This window comes from Cheilinus undulatus, linkage group 23 (assembly GCF_018320785.1).
Source record: "Cheilinus undulatus linkage group 23, ASM1832078v1, whole genome shotgun sequence".
NCBI classification, from domain to species: Eukaryota; Metazoa; Chordata; class Actinopteri; order Labriformes; family Labridae; genus Cheilinus; species Cheilinus undulatus.
The window spans coordinates 26,120,052-26,143,507 of record NC_054887.1 but is presented as its reverse complement, the minus strand read 5'-3'; the positions used below and the strand labels follow the sequence as shown (position 1 = coordinate 26,143,507).

The window sequence follows — 23,456 nt, the reverse complement described above, 5'->3', positions numbered from 1 at the left end:
AAGACTTAATGAACAAAAGTACAGAGGCTACGCCAGAAGATGTAAACCACTTATTAGAACAGGAAGGCCTGCCTGGAATTGCCAAAACGTACAGAGAAGAGCCTCAAAAATTCTGGGATTAAGTTTTATGGACTGATAAGACAAAGATGAACCTTTACCAAAGTGATGGAAAGGCTAAAGATTGTAGAAAGAAATCATCTGCTCATGATCCCAAACATACAAGCTCATCTGTGAAACACAGTGGAGGTAATGTCATGGCTTGGGCTTGCATGGCTTCTTCTGGAACGGGCTCATGAATCGTCATTGATGATGTAACACATGATGGCAGAAGCAAAATGAACTCGGAAGTCTACAGAAACATTTTGTCTGGCAATATAAGGAAAAAATGCACCCAAACTGATTGGGAGGTCCTTCATCATGCAGCAAGATAATGACCCAAACACACTGATGAAACAACAAAGGAGTTCATCAGGGGCAAGAATTGGAAGGTTTTAGACTGGCCACGTCAATCTCCAGATTTAAATCCTATAGAGCATTTTTCCTTCTAAAGAGAAAACTGAAGGTAGTAATCCCCCAAAACAAACAACAATTGACAGGGCTTGACGCTAACTTTTTTCCCATGGAGCACATGTTCTCCTAAGTTGGAAAAGTTAGGAACACATAAAGAAATTTAGGGGTACAAAGAAAATTGATCAAATAATGTGTTTTCCGTAATAAACGTGATGCAAATAGACATTTACAAGCAAAATTATTTAATGAATTTGTACACAAAATGTACAAAAAGGTAAAATCATCAAGTTTTGAAAAAGTATTGCAATTTATTTTCTTCTTTAATGTTACTAATTTTGGTACTTTAAATTTACTTTAAATTTGGCAACTTCAGCCAGAGGCTGTCTAAGTGACTAATGGGTTTCATTTTTGCGTGTTTTGTATAGTCTGGGCGACTCGGTCTGTTTTGGAACGGAAAGTGCAACATTCCTTTGTCATGTCGTTCTTTACATGAGACGAATAAATAAGCACGGATGACGACGTGTTGCTATGGCTACAGACGCCAAGCAAGGCATCCTTCCTCCATGGATCTCTCCTTGGCTGCTTCGGTTGATCTTTTTATGCGCACATGTGCCGCTAAATATTTTTTACAGTTCGCACACACCTATTTATAGGCGCAAATTCGAGTGAAATGCTCGCACTGTAGAGCCCTGATTGAAAGAGGCTGTGGTGAAAGTCTAGAAAAGCATCACGGAAGAAGATTGCAAAAGTTTGGCGTTGTCAGTGGGTCACAGGCTTGTTGCTGTTCTTGCAAGAAAAGGATTTCCAACTACATATTAAGTCTTAGTCGCTTTAATCTATTTTCAGTCTCTCTGTTCCAGTACTTTTTGCTCACCTAAAAATATTGTGTTCTGTTACAAATAAAGCTATCTTCTAAGTGGTGTATCAGATTCAGATGTAAATACCTGGAAATAAAAGTTGAAATGTTGATCTCTTGTATCATATTAATTTTTTTGTGTCAAACCCAAATGTTTTCAGTCTACAGCAAAAATAAAGAACTTGGGCCCATTGTTTCAATACTTTTGGAGGGATGTGTACCTTCACTCCTGCCTTCTAGAGGGTGTTACTAACAGTAGATGTTGATAGCTTCACTCGTGTCCTCTGGAAGTTGTTGCTGATGCCCGTAACAGTTGTTTTAGAGTCTTTCTTTACAGCTCTCACTATGTTGCTGTCATCAACTGCTGCTGTTTTCTTGGTCTACCTGTTCGACGTCTGTTACTTAGTCTATTGGAGCATAAGATTTATATCCACTACTAGCACTAAATATCATTTAATGGAGTCCTCCTGGTTTATTTTATTTTGGTATTATTTCAAGCAGCATAACATATTTCTTATACTTGGAGTCCAATGTATGATTGTTTTTACATTTTACTTTACCCCTTTCAATATTTTCTCTACTGTCCTCTGTCTGCGCATCTTGCAGTCTTATGCCCTTATATGGGCATCAAAGAGGCATTTTTCTGTGCTAATTAGGAAAAACATGTACAAGCTTTCAGCATTCATTAATTTAAAACAAGTGAAAACAACTCAGCAGTCCAAGAACTGCCTCTTGAGTCTATCCATCCTTCCATTTTCTGCTGTTTGGGGCTGGGTTGGGTGGCAGCAATCTAAGAAAGCCCACCCAGACATCCCTCTTCCCAGTGACATTTTCTAGCTCTTCCTGGGGGATTCAGAGGCATTCCCAGGTCAGTTGAGATATAATCCCTCCACCAAGTCCTGAGTCTACCCCGGGGTCTCCCTCAAGTTGGATGGGCCCGGAAGACCCCCGCAGGGAGGTGACCAGGAGGCATCTGATCAGATACTTGACCACCTCAATTGGCTCCTTTTTTTAGACAGGAGCAGCAGTTCTAATTTTAGATCTCAGGATGTCTGAACTCCTCACCCTATCTTTAAGGCAGAGCCCAGCCACCCTCCTGAGGAGTCTTATTATGACTCCTTGAACCTGCGATCCCATTCTTTTGGTCATTACCTAGAGTTCATGACCATAGGTGAGGGTTGGAATGAAGATCACCCGGTAAGTTGAGAGTTCTGCCTTTCAACCCAGCTCCCTCTTCACCTCGACCGTATGTCGTCTGCAATACTGCTGATACTGCATCAATCCGACTGTCGATCTCACGGTCAATTCATGAACAAGATCCCACTTGGGCCAAAGACACCCTCCCCACTTGGAGGATGGCACCCTCCAGGTGGGGAGGGTGTCTTTAATCTAAATTGTTTTGCTTCAGAACTGACTGTCATTTTGTCCATAATGACGTAGAGATTTGATTAATCGTGCAGTCACAGTCTACCAGTATAACAGTTTTCTTTTCTATCTGTTTTGTCATACTGAGAGTAACTGTGTGTTCCTATTTGTTTGTCTTGTTTTTAGGAGAAAGTATCCTTGAGTCCAGGTTTAAGTCTTGACTGGGATGAAGAAATGGCAACAGCTCAACCTCACGACTGTGTCCCTGTTCCCTCCAACCACCCTCTCTATGTCCTCTACACATCTGGAACCACTGGAACGCCAAAGGTACCACCATTACAAGATCACCATCAAGAGTGGGAGGATAAAATGGAAATCACAACCTTATTTCTGTGTCATATAAACTCAGAGACGAGCTGCTGTGTTTGTCTAAATGCTTTCAGTCAGCTCCTATGTGACTCATCTGCTCTTTGACTCTGCCAAATAATCCAGGCTGAATCTAAACACCATAGCTGTGACATAAATAAGACTGAGCACTTCAGCAGCAGGAGCCGGGCTCATGCAGGACGAGTTGCCTGCAGGCAGCTTCACTCAGTTTCTCTCAAATAGCATCATTTTGTCTTTGACCAACGAAGTATAGAAAATATCAACCTTCTGGCTACCTCCTGAGCTTAATATGGGGGTTATTGCCCACGTCTCTTTTAAGATTAGTGATGTGCAGACAGGAACTTAAAGAGAAACACAGAGGTGTTCAGGAGATGGTATTTTGCTCTAAAATATCTTTACAGCGGCGGTAAATAATAAAAGTTGGAAATTAGAATCATTTTTCAGAAGCTATCACTTGAAAATAAACCTCCTCCCTATCTGTAAAGTAAAGCAAAGCAGAGCGACTGTTCTGACTGATATTAAACCCCTGCCTCTTTCTTTTTTGCTGCACCTGTCACTTGTCTGATGTTTTTCTTATCTTGTCCCCCAGGGTGTTGTGCGAGACACTGCGGGCTACGCCGTGATGCTGAAATGGACCATGTCAAATATTTATGGACTCAGCCCTGGAGATGTAAGGCAATAAAGCAGCGTCTTCTCAGTCCGAGCCGTGCTTAAGAACAAAGAGCATACAGAGAGCAGAGAGGCAGGTTAGGCTGTAGCTGAAGAGAGGATTTGAGCAGCATGTAATATTTATGCAAACTGAACAGTTGTAGGGTTTGAAGTAGTATATTCTGTTTTATTTATATACAGTTATCATTTATGGAACATAAGCCTGTGAGTGCATCTAATTGAACTAAAACAGATTTTTCCATGTTGACAATTTAATAAAGACGTGTCTTTGAACCTGTTGCAGGTTTGGTGGGCAGCGTCAGACCTTGGCTGGGTGGTCGGCCATTCTTACATCTGCTACGGTCCTCTACTTCATGGTAACAGCACGATTCTCTATGAGGTACGTCGAAAAGCCTTAACATTTTAACAGTAAAAAGATCTGGATGATCAGAACCAAAATAGCAAAGTTAGAGCCTGAATTCTTCATGCAACAAAGAGCTCAGGCTCCATCTGTTGCAGAATCTCATTTAGCTTTCACAGCTTAGCTATGCAGTGTAAAACACGGCCAAAACATGCAGGTTTCCTCACTCAGGCAAAGAAGAAATGCTGTTTGCATCATACTGTCTTAAATTTTTATGGCATTTAGTAACTGATTTTGAACCTTTGCAGCTTTGGAAGGCTTTTCACCATGTTCTAGAGTGTGTCTGTGGGAATTTGTGCCCAATCATTCTGCAGAGCATTTATGAGGTCAGGCACTAATGTTGAACAAAAGCACCTGGCTCACAATCTACATTCCAGTTCATCCCAAAGGGGCTTGATGGGGTTGAGGTCAGGACTCTGTGTGGGCCAGTCAAGTTCTTCCACACTTAACCCATGTCTTTATATTCCATTTCTGCGCCGGGGCACAGTTATGTTGGAATAGAAAAGGGCCTTACCTAACTTTTGCCACAAGTTGAAGCATACACCGTCTAAAAAAAGTATTTGCCCCAATGGATGTTTTACCCTTTTTTTGATTTTATAAATCAGTCATGGTCAATCTAATTTGACTTTGACCAAAAACGTATTTGATGTCAAAGTCAAATCAGATTTCTACAAAGTGATGTCAATAAAATTATAATATGTAATGTAAAATATGTGACTGCATAAGTATTAACTCCCTTTTAAGTCAGTATTTAGTAGATACACCTTTGGCTGCAATCACAGCACTGAGTCTTTTTTTGCAGGCCTCAATCAGGCTTGCACATGTGGACACTGCAAATCTACTACATTCCCTTTTACTCAAGCTCTGTCAGGTTGTACAGAGGTGGGCGTGGACAGCCCTTTTAAGTCCAGCCACAAATTCTCTACTGGATTGAGGTCTGGACTTTGACTCTTACACTCCAGAACATTCACCTTTTTGTCTTTAAACCATTTCTGTGTAGATTTTGCTGTATGTTTCAAGTCATTGTCTTACTGGAAAATAAATAATCTTCCAAGCTGTAGTCCTCCAGGATTTTCCTGTATTTTGCCACATTCATTTTACCCTCTACCTTTACAAGCCTTCCAGGGCTGGCTGCTGAGAAGCATCCCCACAGCATGATGCTGCCACCACACAGTGGGGGTGGTGTGTTTGTGTTGATGTGCAGTTTTTGACATCTTTTCTGATGGCCAAAAAGCTCCATTTTGGTCTCATCAGACCTAAGAACTTCCTTCTACTTAACCATGAAGTCTCCAACATACCTTTTGGTGAACTCTAGTCCAGATTTAATCTGAATTTTCTTCAACAGTTTATAAATATTTACAGCTATGTCACAAAAATAATGTATTTTTACTTTTATGTTGAATTACAGGATTAATACATTGTTTTAGTTAAGTCAGTCCCCCTATTATGTTATTCTGGATTATCAGAGGTGAAGATGAAAACTTGAATCATTTTGCATAGGAATTATTAGACTGTGAATTATGGCATAAATGTTAGAATTCATGTAGAGGGGATAGCAAGACATTTAGGCTTTTGTTTAAATGAAATAATGAGTTTTGTGTTTTCTTTCCCTAAAAGAAAAGCAATTCAAGATGAATAAGTGCAAGAAATGTTCCAGAACACAGGAAGAAAAGAGCTAACCTTAAAATATTCAACTGTTTTGCATTTTTGCCTCAGCGAGCTGAATGAAACTGTACAGGGTTAATGACTCTGCTTACTGTAGTCTTGGACTCAGCTCAAATGTTCTCAAATATTTTGTTCAGGTTTTCTAAAGACTCTTCACTGTCTTCAGCTCTGCTTTTTCCATCCTTTCACCCCTTTCCTTCTGTTTTCCTAACAACACTCAAGTGTGTCGCCTGCATATATGCTGTTTATGCTTCTTTCTCTGACTTTGGCATTTAAAGAAATTATAGACTTGCAGTTTACAAAGGTAGACATGATGGAAGGGTTTTTTGTGTTAAACTGGTGAATTAACATTACATAAAAGAGGCGTTCAAGAAAAAAAATAGTTAAAAAACAGAAAATACCATATTTTAATTGTTTAAAAGTAGCTGGATTGAACTCAGAAATAAAGAAGCAGCATTTCAAGGTTATTTCAGTGGCTTTAAATATGCATAGTATGTTTGTTACATAGTTCTGCAGTACCAGTATAAATCAGGGAAAAATCATTCATCCCACTCATTTGGCAGAAACAGGTTTCAACTCTGAACTTAATTATCGGGAATTTATCCTGAAGATAGCTCAAACAAATTGGGGTTAAGTGTCTTGCCCAAGGACACAATGACATGTGACCAAGTAAGGGGGTGTGATTTTTATAATGACTGATGTCAAAAGAAAAGCAGTTTTTGAATAGATTGACAGATCTCGTGTCTTCAGACGTAGGTGGACCATTTACAAAGGACTGGTTTGACTTATTTCAAGTTTTTTAGGTTGAAAGATACACGATACGTTATTGTGTAGTATGCTTGGCCCGGTTTAGCTTGTTTCCGGTATACAGAAGTACGTCATCCCTGGTCAATATCAAATGACACTATAGTGTTTTTCATCCATTCACATACAGACAAAACCTGGGAAGTGTTTTTATTTGATTTTTGGGGATTTTTATAACTGTTGTTGTTAGCTTAGCATTTATAGTGCAGTGAAATGACACACTTGACAGCACCTTTCTGGCTGTTATGAGCCGTAAGGGCAAAACAAAAACAACAGTGACCCTATTACAACTTATTTCCCTATAGTACATATTCAGAAGGCAAAGGTAAAAGGTAACGACACTTTTTGTAACCGTCAGCTGCTCCGGTGAAAGTTCCGCTGCTCTCTGCTATTACGAACTCTGACCTGGCACTTTGCGTTGTGGGTAACAGTAGGCGAAGCAGACTGGTCCGATGCATACTGTGAAATTTTCCCGAATCAGTGCGTCATCCGGGTATTTTTGGCATACTGCAACTTTCACATTTGTTCGCAAACAACATACTACATTTTGGGCAAATCAGTATGCACTGCTAGTATAGTAGGCGAATTCGAAAACAGCCTATGTTTTTTGATGTGACTTGAGCATAAGCTGACCTAAACCTACGGGTCCACTACCAGTATTTTGAAACTCTGATAAAACTGCTTCCTATTTCATTTTGAACCAAAAAATGCTATGACTATATTTTCTGATGTGACTTGAGCCCAAGATTACTTGAACCCACTGATCCACTACCAGTGTTTTAAGATTTTAAAACAACTACTTCCTGTTTTGTGGCTAACAAAAAATGCCATGACTATATTTTCTAATACGACTTGAGCTTAAGCTGACTTGGACCCACTGGTCCACTACCAGTGTTTTGAGACAGTGATACAACTACTTCCTGTTTCATGGCAAAAAAAAAAATGCCATGACAAGTTTTCTTTATTTTACTTGAGCTCCAGCTAACTTGAACCCAGTGGCATTTGTAAAAAGGCTACATAAAAAAACAACGACCACAAACCTTTAGCTTTCATGTTCATATTACTTCTGTTGGAAATAATTACATTTTTTAAGGCTGTATTTTTTCATAACAAGTTCCTTTAAATGTAAGAGTTGGGACATTGGTAGGATTTTTCTTATATATTTGCTGTAGTTAACTGCTATTACATAAATATTTTGTTTATGGTAATTGAAATTATGATCAATTGCTCAGCCCTATTTTAAATATAGTGAAAGCAAGTATTTTGAACAGCCATTTGACACTAGTTCTTCTGGTTATTACAGACAATTTGCATTTGTTTTATAGCTCAACCTTCACTTTGTGACTGTAAACTCTGTTCAAGTTCACTTCTAATTTATATGGCGGGTCATTATTAGCATGTCACCTATGATTTAAATGATGTGTCTTTCTCCTTCCATGTCTTACAATATTTGTCTTACATTACACTAACACTTTTGGAGATGCACTGCTGTGTAATGAATTAATTTGCCTTACTGAAATCAATGTTTGGCTCCAGACACAGGCTTCCTGTCTCAGGTGGCTCTTATTCTATCAGCCTGCCTATCTTCAGGCATGATGCTGCCAACTTATTGCGTTTCCTCTGGTCAATTCACAAACACAAATATTTACCCAGAGCAAAACTGACAGCATGAACCCACTCCTGATGTTTACTATTACTCATTCATCTGTAGATGTCTGCTCACTGTGGGGACAGACTTGATGAATCCCAGAAACACGATGGGAATCGCTGTTGGGGGCGAACGCCTGCAGGCTTCTTTTGTCTACATCTTTTCTTCGAGACAAAACACTCCTCCTATAGTGCTACTGTGTTTACTAATCCGTGGATTTTTTGGCCCATCTGTCTGGAAGGCAGCCTTCCAGTGTGCCTCCTTGTTTTTAAAACAGCTGCTACATGAATATTAATGGTTTATAGAGAATGGTAAACATGTACTCTGGAATAATGTTGAATTATTACTGTAAAGCCATCCTCTCTACAGATAATTGGTTATATGATTTACATGTTTTCATCTGTGTTGAACTTTCTGGACTAACCAGCTGTTGAATGTTTACAGGGTAAGCCTGTTGGGACTCCAGATGCTGGGGCCTTCTTCCGTGTCATGTCTGAGAATGGTGCCTCATCCATGTTTACAGCGCCAACTGCCATCCGAGCCATCCGCCAGCAGGACCCTCACGCTGCGATCGGGAAAAAATACCCTCTGTCCAGGTATGTGGTGACACTAATACCCGAAAAGTTGGGATGTTATGCTAATAAAAAACAGAATACAATGATTTACAAATCCTTTATTCAGTTAAATACAGCACAAAGATGAGGTAGTTAGTATTTAGACTGATAAACTTTATTGTTTTATTGGAAATACATACACATTCTGAATTTTACGCCTGCAACAGGTTCCAAAAAAAATATGACAAAGGCATGTTATGACAGGGAAATTTGTGGCGTGCCCCAAAACACCTGCAACATTCAACAGGCAGGTAGGTTACTATGTTACAGGTGGTAGTAACATGATTGAGTATAAAAGGAGCGCTCCTGGAAGGCTCAGTCGTTCACAATTAGTGATCACACAAGGTTCTCCAGTTTGGGAAAGACTGCAGGGTCGAATTGTCCAACAATTTCTGAACTCAATGCTTCCTCAATTGTAGGGAAATTAGAGATTTCACTATCTATCGCCCATGATATCATCAATATATTCAGAGAATGTGGAGAAGACCAGAGGACCGGAAAACCAACTCTGAATACTAGTGACATTCTTTCCCTCAGGTGGCCCTGCATTAAAAACTGGCAAAACTTGCACACCTTTTAAAAAGTTCAACTTTTATCTCATCAGTCCACAGAATATTCCACCAAGTCCTGGGGATAATCAAGATGTTTTTTTGGCAAATATGAGACAAGCCTTTGTGTTCCTTTTGGTCAGCAGTGGTTTTGTCCTTGGATGCCATTTTTGCCCCGTCTCTTTCTTATTGTTCAATCATGAACACTGGTTTAACAGAGTCAAGTGAGACCTGCAGGTCTTTAGATGTTGTTCTGGGTTCTTTTGTGACCTCCTGGATGAGTCATTGATGCACTCGTGGAGTAAATTTGGTAGGCCAGCTACTCATGAGAGGGTTCGCCACTGGTTCAAGTTTTCTCCATTTGTGGATAATGGCTCTCCCCATGGGTCACCGGAGTCCCATAGCCTTGGAAATAGCTTTGAAACCCTTTCCTGACTGTTAAAATAAGATAAGATAAGATATTCCTTTATTAGTTAGATGTTAATGACTTTGTTTCTCATTTGTAACAAGGCCATTTCTTAGGCTTTGATGTTCCAGCAAACCACAGTGAGAGCCATTGTCCACACATGGAGAAAACTTGGAGCAATTTGAAGTTATCTTTTAGCCCACTTAACTTTGTCAGATAGGTTCTATTTAAGTGATTTCTTGATTCAGCAGGTCTGGCAGTAATCAAGCCTCGGTGTGTCTAGAGAAATTGGACATACTGAGGCCGGTGGTTAATTACAGATAGCTCAACAGGCAGAAGCTACATTTCTGTCAACCAGAATGCTAGCTAGCTAGCTGACAGGAACTCAAGCGTAATGGGCAGGCCATTAGGTTGATCCAAAGTTCGGTTGAGGCTGCGATTTAAATATGGAAGCTGCCGCAGATTGGCTTCAAGAGCTGTTTGAGTCCACCTATTGTAAGCAGATGGCTGAAGTCACAAAGGGTTTGTCCAATTCTTTCTACAGTCTACAGACCAGTCTCAAATTGAAAATAGGGGTTACATAACAGGATTATTAAGATACTTAAGCTGTACACCAATCAGGAATGGGCAGAAGTCCATTTTCAGTTCTTAAACAGTAAGTGTGTTCAGTCCCCGGATGCTTACAGTGTTGTTACAAGAAAATGTGTTATAATCCAGTGGTAATCATGCTCCTGTCGTACCTTTTTTGGTTTTGGGGCATGTATAAACTAGGGCTGGTCAGTTACTCGCAAATTTGATTAAATTGCAATGTCGACTGCTGCATTTTTCAAATTGCAGAAGGTGCAATATTTCTTTGACCTGAAATTTGCACCAAAATACCAGTTTAAAACCTGTTTTTTTAGCAGAGATGTTATGCATCACATATCATGCAATCATTCAAGTGCCATTCTTTAAGAATAGTCTACAAAAAATCAGATTTTTTTTCATTTTTGTAGGTTTTTCTTATTGAATATGAGAATGACATCCAAATTATCACTCTCCTCAATACAAGAATTCACGTCCGATTTGCAATATGAGTTGAAATCACCACAATTAGATATTTTTTCAAAGTTGTTTAGCCCTTGTTTTATCCAATATTGTGTTGGTTGTAACACCGAAGGATTTATTGTTTGTGTTTGTTGGAAAATACATAAGATGAGGAACGTCAGAAATGATGGCATATCAAATCGCAATCACATTATTTGGGGATAAAAATCGCAATTAGATTATGTTCCCAAATCATAAACTGAGCATGGAATGTAAGCAAGGAATGACTTTGCTATTTTAATGTGGAGTTAAGTCCATAATTAAAGAAGTAGAAGACAACATACTTTATTGATCCCTGTTAAGAGATTCAGAACTGACCAAGTTCCTCTCCTGTCCCAGGTTTCATAAATATGTTATTACCAGGCTCAAACTGGTGAAATTCCTCACCCAAGTCCTCACAGCCTGAGCATCTGCTGCTACTGTTTATAGATTAGTGAGTGGACTGAAAAGAAACGTCCATCAATTTATATAATATATGATTATTGATAAATCTTTAAAGCCAAACCATAAAACATTTACTGGCGCCAGTCTCCTAATGAAATAAGTTTGTAGCTGAGTCTAATTTGCAAAGTAAACTATGCAACTTTTGAGACTTTTCTGTGGTTTATGCAAACTTAGACTGACCATTTTTCAATGTGGTTCAGTGCTGTTTTGGTCACATTTGTTATGATTTGTTGCTGATAAAAAAAATCTTGGTTTAAGCTTTTATCAAGGTTGAAAAACTCAAATGATAAAGAGCTCCTGCTGTGAAAGTTTTCAGGCCATTAAATCACAAAGATAGATGACAACAAGAATATTTTAAGCACAACTGTGTGTATGGTTTGAACATCACTTTAAAGATGGAGTAATTTTTTAATGTATAGAATTGATTTTAAACAAAGATGAATTTTGTGTCATTAGACTGAGCCGTACGTCTGCTCTCACAGCTGATTAATACACAGGGACAACCTTTTATTAAGTAGTATTTCTAAAACACTTGATGTAATTACTTTTGAAGAAAGAGGCCAAGCAGAAACCTCTGGTATCTACAAAATGATTCAAAGTCGAGGGGCAAATAACTGCAGTTCCTTGGGTGTCCCCTGGAGAGTGGCTTCAAAACCTAAAGAATCCCCATTAGGTCCCATTCTAAAATGCCCATTTCTACTGCAGAATTATACATGTTTACATCATGATTTAAAAATGTCTACTTAGGTCTCAGTAGTTCGTTTCTTAAGGGGTGCAAGGCACATTTAATACCTATTTTTTCATCGAAGAATTTGCAGTGCCATATATGCTTATGCAACCAATATGCTTGTTTAAATCGCTGTGGTTACTCAAAATGCAACCATCACCTGAGGCTGTTGAACACCCCACCCTTCATTCAGCATGTATTACAGTTGCTTTTCTTGTCTAAACGAGATGACTGTACTACATTTTTAACAGCTTTTCTACCTCATTAGGTCATGGTGTAAAGCGCTGCCATTTCATTGAGATCAGCTGATCTCATGTAAGCCCTCATCAGCTGATGGCCAGCTTATTCAAACTAAGCTTCTTATTGGCTAAATGCACTGCTGCTGCCATATTTAAACCGCACTGGCATGCCTTCTCTTTGCTCCCTCTGCAAGCTGCTTTTGCAGCCCTCCTCCACCCCAGCTCCTCCATTACTGACTAAATCAATGTCATTCTGCTGTCATTGCCTTATCTGCTCTGGGGTTTTTTGCTGTTCCTGCTTGATGCTTTCCATGAAGGCTTATAAAAGAGCAGGGGGATGCCAGAACAGCCATACTGCTAAATATAAATAATCGCAATAAATGCATAATAACAGCTGCTAATAAAGTCAGAGTATTAATCACAGCAAGCTATGTTTGTTTCTTGACTAAGTGGTCCTGACTGCGCTACATCTATGCATTATACAGTCTATTTTTTAGGTTGTAACTCTTCAGTGCAGTTTGTTTGCTGGTCTCTGAGACCTCTGGAGTGATGTGCTGAGGCATATCATGGCTGAATGTTTCCTGTACAGCCTGTCCAGCCTCACTTCAGTCTCAGACCATCTGTTGATGCAAGGCCCTCCATCACCTCCGCTGCACTCTGTCTGCACCCTCAGCTGGACCTGCTTGGCTGTTAATCAGGATTTATAACAAACAACAGCAGGCCACTGTAGCCCATCTGTATTAAATCATACCACATGAACTTGTTTTTCCTGCCGCAGCCTCACCGCTCAAGTAAAGGTCGTCTGTAGCTCAGAGTTAAAACAGGCATTTTTGGTGGTATTACTTTGGCCCGAAGAGTCAAATACCTGCTGAGATTATCACGCTTATTAATTATTTGGTGCAGTGCAGGGAGACCTGAGAGGTTGTGATGTCAATTCACTTCTTTCATTCTGGTTGGCAGCCTGAAAATGCCTCTAAGCACACAATCATAAAGCAATTCTCAGCAAGGATGATCTTTGGCCTCAGTGAATCATTCAGCAACTCTTGCATTGTGTGCTGATTTTGCCAGTCTGTCGTTAGTGGCGTAAAAATCACAGCATCTTTTTAGGATGCTGTTATGGTATTTAGCACGACATGTTTAAGTCAAATATAGGTGCCGTTTCTCCTCTGCGTGCTGACCCTGACACAATCAGTCATTTTAGCGACATGCTGTTTCTGTGTGAGCTTTCTCTTTCTTAATGCTTCGTTTCCCCTTGGCAGAGGAGGAGGCAGGGCCGTGAAAGATTACTGCGTTTCCTTTTGGCGCTGAAGGAAACATTTTAATGTCACACAGGGGAAGCAATACAAAAGACGCAATGCAACATGGATTCATTTTAAAGCTTGTTTCATTTACAGCTTTAAAAATAGGTTGTACTTGAGTAAAATCAGGTATTTTTAAACTTTAAATGTCAAAGACTTTCATTTAAACTTAAATTTTCTGCATTAATTAATGGAAAGCCCAAAGTTAAAGTGTTCAGTCCTTCTTTTAAGAGTTCCTACTTTAACTTTTTTCTTTTTCATGGTAAAACAACAGTGCCTATACTCTCAAGACTTTGACCTGTTAGGCTGGAGTGATTTCTGTAGGCAGTTTGGAGTAAATAATATTCAAAAGTTTGTAATGTCATTAATTACAGCTGTCAATCGCTGTTATCGATGTTTTCTGTAACTTTAAAAAGAGATTGCCAAGCCAGCTTCACTCACATTGTCATGACTTCTCATGTTTTTTCCTTAACATGGGCGTAGCACAGGGGGTATAAAGGGTACTGATTTGGGAAGCCTGCATAAAAGGGTATTTTGTTTTATTTTTTCTTAGTAATTAGTGATATTATTAAGTCAAAAGTGACTAAAGCAGTGATAGTCAATGCCCATTTAAGCTGCCTTGTGCAGTCAAATGCCACTTATTCCCCAGTTTGCCGCTCTGATGCTTTTTGCCTACTTAAGTCACTTTTCACTCATTTGTTGCCATGTTTTTGCCACTTTGGGACCATTTTTGCCACCTTTTAGTCATTTTTTGGTCACTTCCCACCAATTATTGCCAGTTTCTGCCCTTTTATACCCCTTTTTTCCCATTCTTGCCATTTTTTCTCTCAGTGTTTGTCACTATTTGACCACTTTGCCACCTTTAACCTATCTTAATTGCCACTTTTCACCACTTCGATTCGGTCTGAGATTCTGAAATCCACATAAAATAGAGTAAAATACAATACTGCTCCTCCCTTAAAAATGTCCTAATGGTATAGTACAGTGCTGCGAAATATTGCAAGTAAATTTAATTTAACCATAGTAAAAATGTTGTTTACAAATAGGGAAACTATATTTAAAAAATAAATGAAATTGCATAGATATTTGTAAAAAAAAAAAAAAGACTGAACATATGTTGCTTGTCCCACCGGTTAAGGGGGGCCCTGTGTAAATTCTTTCTAGGGGCCCAGAATCCCTAGCTACGCCCCTGTTTCTTAATATGAGTGAAGTTTAATGTAAAAAAAAAAAAAAAAAGACAAAGAAGAAGTTGACAGTAGGAGAAAAAAAGAAGACCAAGAACAAAGTAGAATATTGTTTAAAGCAGGAAGTACAATAAAAGGTTAAACTGGCACCAAATACGCCACATCATCTTTTCAGGATTGTAAACTTTATAGGATCAGATTCATCATAGTTTATATCATATGATTGTTTTGCAATCTTTAAATTACTCCATTTTGGTATTATTGCCATCATGGCTTGTATTGCTGGTCTTTATTATAATAGGCCACAACATAGAGTATGGTCTGAACCTGCCCTCTTTGTAATGTTTCTTAAAGGTCGCATATTATGCAGAATACACTTTTCCAGGTTTTTAGCAAAAATATTTTTCCCCCTGGCTTGTCTGCAATCCCCCCAAGAATAAAAACCCCACGGTTTCTCCCAGACATTGTTGCAATAACAAATGTTTTGGTATACACATGTTTATTTCATTTATGTGCATTGGAAAAACACAAACAGAAGAAAAAAGCCAATGTTGACATAATTTTACACAAAACTCAAAAATGGGCCAGACAAAATTTTTGGCACCCTTTTAAAACTGTGGGTAAATCATTTTATTTCATGCATGTGATGCTCATTTAAACTCGCCTGTGGCAGTAACAGGTGCTGGCAATCTAGAAATCACACCTGAAGCCAGTTAGAATGTGTAAAATCTGACTCAACCTTTGTGCTGTGTGCCTGTGTGTGTCACACCAAGCATGGAGAAGAGAAAGAAGAGTGAGAATTGTCCGAGGTCTTAAGAAGCAAAATTGTGAAAAAAATATGAACAATCTCAAGGTTATAAGACCATCTTCAGAGATCTTGAAAGTCCTTTGTCCACTGTGCATAATAAAATCAAGAAGTTTATATCCCGTGAAACTGTGGCTAATCTCCCTGGGCGTGGACAGACATAGGATAGTTGGAGTAGTGGATAAACATCTTCAGTCAACTTCCACACAAATTCAGGCTGTCCTCCAGACTCAGGGTACAAAAGTGTCATCTGAATGAGATGAAGCGCTATGGCAGGAGGCCGAGGAGAACCCCACTGCTGACAAAGAGACATAAAAAAGCCAGACTGGAGTTTGCAAAAATGTACCTGAGTAAGCCTCAATCCCTCTGAGAGAACATTTTGTAGACAGATGAGACTAAGGTAGAGCTTTTTGGAAAAGCACGTCATTCTACTGTTTACAGCAAATGGAATGAGGCCTACAAAGAAAAGAACACAGTACCTACAGTCAAACATGGTGGAGGTTCAAAGATGTTCAAAGGGGTTGTTTTGCTGCCTCTGGCACTGGGTGCCTTGACTGTGTGCAAGGAATCATGAAATCTGGAGACTATGAAAAGGTTTTGGGCTGCAATGTTGGGCCTAGTGTCAGAAAGCTGGGTCTGCATCAGAGGTCATGGGTGTTCCAGCAGGACAATGACCCCATACATACCTCAAAAAGCACCAAGAAATGGTTGGAGACAATTTTGAGAGGTCTCAAAATTGCTGTTGCAAAAAGGCACCCTTAAAATCTGAGAGACGTGGAGCAGTTTGCAAAAGAAGAGTGGTCCAAAATTCCAGTTGAGAGGTGTAAGAAGCTTGTTGATGGTTATAGGAAAACATTGGTTTCAGTTCTTTGTTCCCTAGGTTGTGCAAACAAATATTAAGCTGAGGGTGCCAACAATTTTGTCTGACCCATTTGTTGAATTTTGTGTAAAATCATGTCAATTTTGGCTTTTTTTCATCTGATTTTTTTGTGTTGTTCCAATGCCCCCAAAGGAAATAAACATGTATACCAAAAACTTTTGTGATTGCAAAAGTGACTGGGAGAAATGGTGTATTTTCTGGACAAATTCCAGGGGTGCCAATACTTTCATCCATTACTGTAAGTTACCCTGGGATTTCCAGCACTATTTTAAGTATTACACTGAAGATAATCCAGGTAATGCATTTGCCCAATACCTCAAACTCATAAATGTCTATGTCAGTGCAAATATCCTTGGCTTCAATTAAAGGTGTGTTGTGAAAGCAGTAAAACCGTTCAGAAAACTTTGTTGGCTTTATTTTCAAACATATAATTTCATGCCACAGAGGCCTCACATGCTCTGCCTGCAGTTTATTGACACTGTGAGACATTTACTCACTCGGCTGTAATAGCTATGGTCCCTTATCAATGCGCTCTGGCCATATAACTTGTCAGCGTGGATGTGAAAACGACTACATTGGGAGTCTGGCTGCCGGCCTGTCAGAAGCTGTGATGGCTGCAGTGCTCTGCATAAACGTAGCATGACAAAGAGGGCACACTCTCTGTCAGTAGTGTTTTGAAGAAGGGAGGGCTAACTCAATGCTGCGATCCTCCCATATAAAACAAGTGACAGAGTGCATGACTCTGGTTGGTAGTACTTTTTGGTGCACGGTAAAAGCTGTTAAAGGTGCTGATGTTTGCAGCTTGCTTGCCTTTTCCTGAAAATAAACTCCAGGGGAAATATCAGTGTAGTATGCAGTCTGCTTGACCAATGTGGAGAATGTAATGCCTATAAAACTCTAAATGTAATCGAGTTTTCATGCAGTGTGGCTGTTTACAACATCAATGCAAAGATGGAATACATGCAAGTCATGCTGGACAATTTAATCAATGACATTCCAACTCAAGCAAGGAATCTGTGTGAAACCCATCAATTTGACATTTTTCTGAGTTTGCATTTGAAAGTGTCCGACCAAAATCCATTTAAAAGACGGCAATTTAACAGTTGTTTGCTTGACTTGTCTGGCTAACAGCTCTGAGAGAGCATGGATTTTGGCTTTAAACAAACCATCAACATATTTTTTGATTCATTTTTATCATCTTTATTGCAATACAACTGCAGAAGAATCCATATTTTTGCAATTATAATGCCGTAGTAAACCTGACAGCAGCAGACTGATACAGATTTACATACAGTTAAACTGCCACACAATAGTAACAGATGAACAGATGCTCAGCCACAGAGACAGAGCATCATTAAATCCTGGCTGCTAGCCGAGCCTGACCTAGCTGACAGTTCATCAAAGCTGGAAATGATAAACCTCCAGATCTCTTCATGCAAAGAGAAATCTGGGAAGTGTGGTCCTCCATGAGGCCTGATCAGGTCCCCCTGTATGCCCACCACCTGCAAGGATGGGTATGGGCATCACATGCAATGTTAACTGTGCAGCAGACAATGGTCATTGTTTTGGCGTGGTGATCCCAGGTAGCATAGTCCGCCCCATGGTACTCTGTACCTGCTTGGGGTGCCTCCTGGTACCTCCCTTTGGAGGTCTATCATGTCCTACTGGTCGTAGACCCTGGTGCAGACCAAGAACTCACTGGATGGATTATGTCTCCCTACTGACCTGGGAACACCTCGGAATTCCCCATGAGGAGCTACTAAACATTGCTGGGGGTGCTGATGGCCTAGTGGTTAAGTTGCGTCCCGTGCACTGTGCCCACAGTCCTCAAGAGGGCTGGATAGGTAAAAGGCCCTGCTCCCTTTCTCACTACATCCTACTCGATGCACTCTCAGATGATGGACGTGGGTGTCAGATGTCTTGTAGACTGTGCAGCAGACAAAGACCATGGCTTTGGAGTTCTGATCCACAGTGGCATGGACTGGCTCAAGGTACTTGGACTCTGTATCCTCTAGAGCAGTGGTTCGCAACCTTTTTGAGTCGTGACCCCCAATTTAACATGCACTGTTGTCCGTGACCCCACTCCCTCACCCACCCCTCACGCTCCTCCCAAATACTGCACTGTCTGCGGTGCTGAAACAAAAAACAGTGCCGTATATTGAAAAAAAAACTAAGAAATGTACTTAGAGTTGTTCTTCTACTCCCTTTACTGGTTGTCAATAAAACTCTGGCTCTATTTTAACTCTAATGTCAGTGGAGAAATCGAAAGATTGCGGAAACAACTCAGTGAAGCGGTCGTCAACAAGTGTGAGAGAGAAAAAAGCAGCAGCTTTGCCTCTGGGGATGAGCTTCTGCTCAAGATTTTGAGGGCTATTTCTGTATATGATGAATAACATGTACAATAAATGTCAATAGATGCTTGTTTTTTCATGACATTCTGTCTAAATTCATAACTTCTAATATTTTAAAGGCATTCCATGTCCTTTCTGTCACTTGCACGCCCGACCAATACAGCATACTTTGTGCCTGATTTACAAACAAGCACTTAAGCTCACACTCAAGCTATCAGTGTCTTATTGAGACACAGGTCTTGCCCAAAGGCAGAATAACATCCTATTTTTTGGAAAATCGCTTTTGGATTTATTAAAAAACATGTAGCAACATCACAATAACTCTTTAACGTGACCAACAGACCAACAATGGTTGCTACATCACATCATACTGTTGGTAGATGAGCCAGTTAACATGTAAACAAATAACGCAAACTTTATTTTTCTTTTAAATTAAAGAAAACAGAATCAACACATACTAATTAAAGCCTTAAGAAAACACAGGGGGGAGAAAAAATTTGAACATTTCTGTTGCTGAGAGCTTGTTAACATGAAAACACACTGCGGGTATTCCGTATTGTTTCTGCTCGTGCATGAAAAGCTGTATTTCAAAAAGTGGGGCTGATATTTAAGGAGCTTAAAGCTCTGATATCAGCCGGTATCGGCCCCAGGGCCTTACGTTTCTCAGGGGGTGGAGCTGCTGTTAGGCTTTCTGGGGACTGACCTTGAGACCCCTTCTGCTGCTGCTGACCCAGGTCTGAGCTGGAACACTTTCTTTGAAGCCAGTCGCTCCATTTTTCATCAGGTATCTAGCAAACTTACTGCAGCTGCAGCTAAGGCAACAACACACCCTTCCTGCTCTTTCTTTCCCTACTTCTTTCTCTTTCCTCTTTCCTATCCAGAACAGGATTGATTTGATTGGCTAAAGCTATGACTAAAAAGGTTAGTCGACAAACTTCTCACCTTACAAAAGATGAGACCAAGACTAGATAATTACAGATCTTTGGGGATAAACACGTAGACAAAATGGCACTGAAGTGCTAGTGCTAGACTTTTGGACATTTGAAATTCATAACATTTTTAACTACTGTTCATATAATTGGTAAATACCCAAGGAGAGACTGGGTAGCGAGCATTCAAAGTACAGTGCTGTGCATACATTTTAGGCATGTAGAGTGGTAAGGATTCACAGAGGGGGCCCGATGGGCTGGAGAACGGGTTGGGGAAGGGTGGCAAGAGTCAAGCTTGACATGCATACAGAACTTTCAGGCATGTTTGAGGATGATGTAAGGCATAGATGTTGAAAGTAGGGGGAAAGGAGGATCGACGCAACCCCGGTCATGCTCTGGATGTCCTTGTTCATTAGCAGGGGCATGCAAAAATAATCTATTGAAAAATAACAAAGTCCCCACCTTTAGGGCAGAGTAAGGGCTATTGTGGCAAGTAAGTATGGCCTAGGATATTGTTTGAGTGGGTAGTATGGTTGCCCTGAACCCCTGAAAGTGCTCTGGATATCCCAAGAGCTTGAAAACCAGTGGTGGTCTTCAGGTTTGTTCCCAGGGTTAAAAAGGTCCAAACAAGAGTGATGCAGTCAAGCTTGACCTTGGCTACCAAGAGACACGTGTGTTTACACGACCTTGTCTCTGTCCCCCTTCTCCCCCCACAGCCCTGGGTGGAGGTATATTGAGCCTTGGGGGAATCCTTAGTGGCCTATGTGTCTAAAAACGAAGGCGCATGACTGTATGTTGAAACATGCATGCATCGCTCAGCAGCCAAGGTCAAGCTTGACGGCATCTCTTTTGTCTGGGCCTTTTCACCCCTGGTAATACGCCGTGTCTAAGTCAACCAGATTAGCCCACTACCAGCAACCTGTTCCAGATAAGTTTAGGAAGATGAATGGATGGATGGATGGCAGATGGATGGATGGATGGTTTCCTAACAGTTTAGACCATGTGGGTCCTCTCTTGAGTCTGGCAGGGTTTTCTTCTGCAAGTCAGATTCTTCATGTGTGTACTTTATCAGCTGCTGCCCCTCTGTCTGAGTCTAGGTATGTCATTTAAAAAGAAAACACAGTGATGTTTCAACACAGCTAAAACCCATTCCTTCGTCCCCTAATGAAAACCAGTCCAAAGCCTTCAACAAAGTAGCTGAAAGAATAACCCAAATGGTCCCCACCATCCCAAGCAGTCTCTCATTTATATCCACTTCAACTTTGTCACAGTGACCTTCCAGAATCATCTTTAGACATAGTAGCAATTTGTAGACTTCAAACTTGTTACAAAAGGTCATCACATAGATAACCTTTGCTAACATAAACACACTGTTTTCTGTTATATTGGCCTCCTCCAAGGTCTTACTGCAGAGATTAGTTTGGCCTTATCTTTACAACTGGAGAGAAATGCCAGTCACTGGATAACATCATGAGGAGTTTCTGCACTGTTTCTCAGTTTCTGTTAGCATTGGTAAAGTTCAGAGTACATTTTCTATGATTGTATTGTTTTCATGCAGAGCTAATGTTAGCTACCTGGTAGAGTCCTGATGGTAGCAATTTCAGTAAAACACTTATGCTTTTGGCACAAATTAGCATTCTCTGATGTCCATCTAATACTATGCTTTGCATTTGTGATCATTGACATGTTTGTTGGGCTTCCCTCGGCTTCAGTAAGCTTCCTTCTGATTGGTTATTGCTCTGTTCCAAGAACAATCAACATGGTGCAGCTATGTTTGTATTTGAAGCAGATTGGGTAAGGTAAAGCCTCACTTTACACGCCTCACACCAAAGGAAATATTGCCAAGGTAATCTTTAACATGGTTAAATAATCAGGTTTTGCTGAATTTGGTCATAAGGGTGAAATTGGACCCCAAAATTAACTTGATTTTCTTGTAGTTTGCACCCCGACTTGAGTTGTGAAATCAAGCTTCTGAGGTGTGATCATAAAGGAAGATGTAACTTTATGCCAGAAAAGTACAACCCCAATTAAAAAAAAAAAACAGCTGGGGCGTGATGTAAATAAACATAATTTGCAAATCTCATAGACATGTTTTATATTCACTATAAAACATATACAACATATCAGATGTTGGAACTAAGACAGTCAACATTTCATGAAAAATATTAGCTCATTTTGAATTTGATTGCAGCAGCACACCTCAGCAAAGTAGGGACAGGGCCATGTCACCATCGTGTAGCATCAGCAAAATGGAAAACTGTTCTGTGGTCACATGAATCAAACTTTTAGATTCTTCTTGGAAACTATGGATGCTGTGTCTTTCGCATTCAGGAGGAGAGAGACCATCCAGTTTGTTATCAGCATACAGTCCAAAAGCCTGCATCTCCAATGTAATGGGACTGCATTAGTGCCCATGGAGTGGACAGCTTACACATCTGGAAATGTACTATTAATGCTGAAAAGTAGATAGAGGTGTTAGAGCAACTTATGCCCCCATCCAGACAATGTCTGTTTCAGGGAAGGCCTTGCATGTTTCTGTAAGACAATGCTAAACCACATATTGCTTCCATCACAACATCATGGCTTCACAGTACAAGAATCTGGATGCTGAACTGGCCTGCCTGCAGTCAAGACCTTTCACCAAAAGAAAACATTTGGTGCATCATAAAATGAAAAATCTGGTGAAGAAGACTTAGTACTGCTGAGCAGCTAAAAGCCTACATCAGACAAGAATGGGACAACATTCCTCTCCCAAAACAGCAGCAACTGGTCTCCTCACTTCCCAGACATTTACAGACTGTTGTTAAAAGAAGAGGGATGCTTCACAATGGGAACATGACCCTGTCCCAACTTTTTTGAGATGTGTTGCTGCCATCCAATTCAAAACGAGCAACATCTGATCTGTTAAAATATTGGTCTATGAGACTTATAAATCTTTACATTCGATTTTCATTAACAATTTTCATAGCGCCTCCGCTTTTTTGGAATTGGGATTGTAAAAATAGCAACATCTTGCACATCACCTTCAAAGTTTCGAATATTTTCTTTGATAATATTTTCCTCGGAGGGGAGGAAATCTTTTGCTTCCTTAGAACACAGCACGGATGTTTACACTCCTCTTCCCTGACTCCATGCCCCTTACCTTGGGCAGCAGCCAAACTACCGCCCTTCCCACCACCATCCCTGTGGTCACAGTGGATTCTCCAAACTTGAACTTTTATTGAACTCTGTCGAAAACTTGCAAACCACAGTGAATGTGAATTGTCCCGGGATAACTAGGAGCTCTGTAATGGAGTGTAATGTGGTTTAACTAGAACATAAGGTCAGCGCCTGAGCAGCCAGTAAATCAGTCATTTATTCAGGGTGTTATTTAGCTCCGTTCCTGCTGGGCAGAATGAATCTGACAGCTGAATGATGGTACATTGTTAATCCTGAGGCTTTATTATAGTGCGTGATGTACTCTTTTCATATTTGATACAGCCAGGGCATTTATTTAAAGCTTTTTATCCTTAAAGCCTTTATAATGAGTCCGATAACCTTGATCTACACAAATTCAAGGTTGGAGATATACTGCAGTAAAAATAGTGCGTATAGTTTCTCTGTTGAAAAGGCCCAGTGAATGTAAAACTTTGCCGGAAAGA

At 40.1% G+C, this 23,456-nt stretch overlaps 1 protein-coding gene across 1 annotated transcript in view; it reads left to right on the top strand.

Moving 5' to 3' along the window:
• Positions 1-23,456, top strand: part of acss3 (acyl-CoA synthetase short chain family member 3) — a 98,904-nt gene that overhangs the window by 14,310 nt on the left and 61,138 nt on the right. Inside the window, exons 5-8 of the mRNA XM_041780672.1 lie at positions 2,918-3,058; positions 3,708-3,788; positions 4,071-4,166; positions 8,749-8,900. Of these exons, the coding sequence (XP_041636606.1) occupies positions 2,918-3,058; positions 3,708-3,788; positions 4,071-4,166; positions 8,749-8,900 (470 nt within the window). The remainder of the gene's footprint in view (positions 1-2,917; positions 3,059-3,707; positions 3,789-4,070; positions 4,167-8,748; positions 8,901-23,456) is intronic.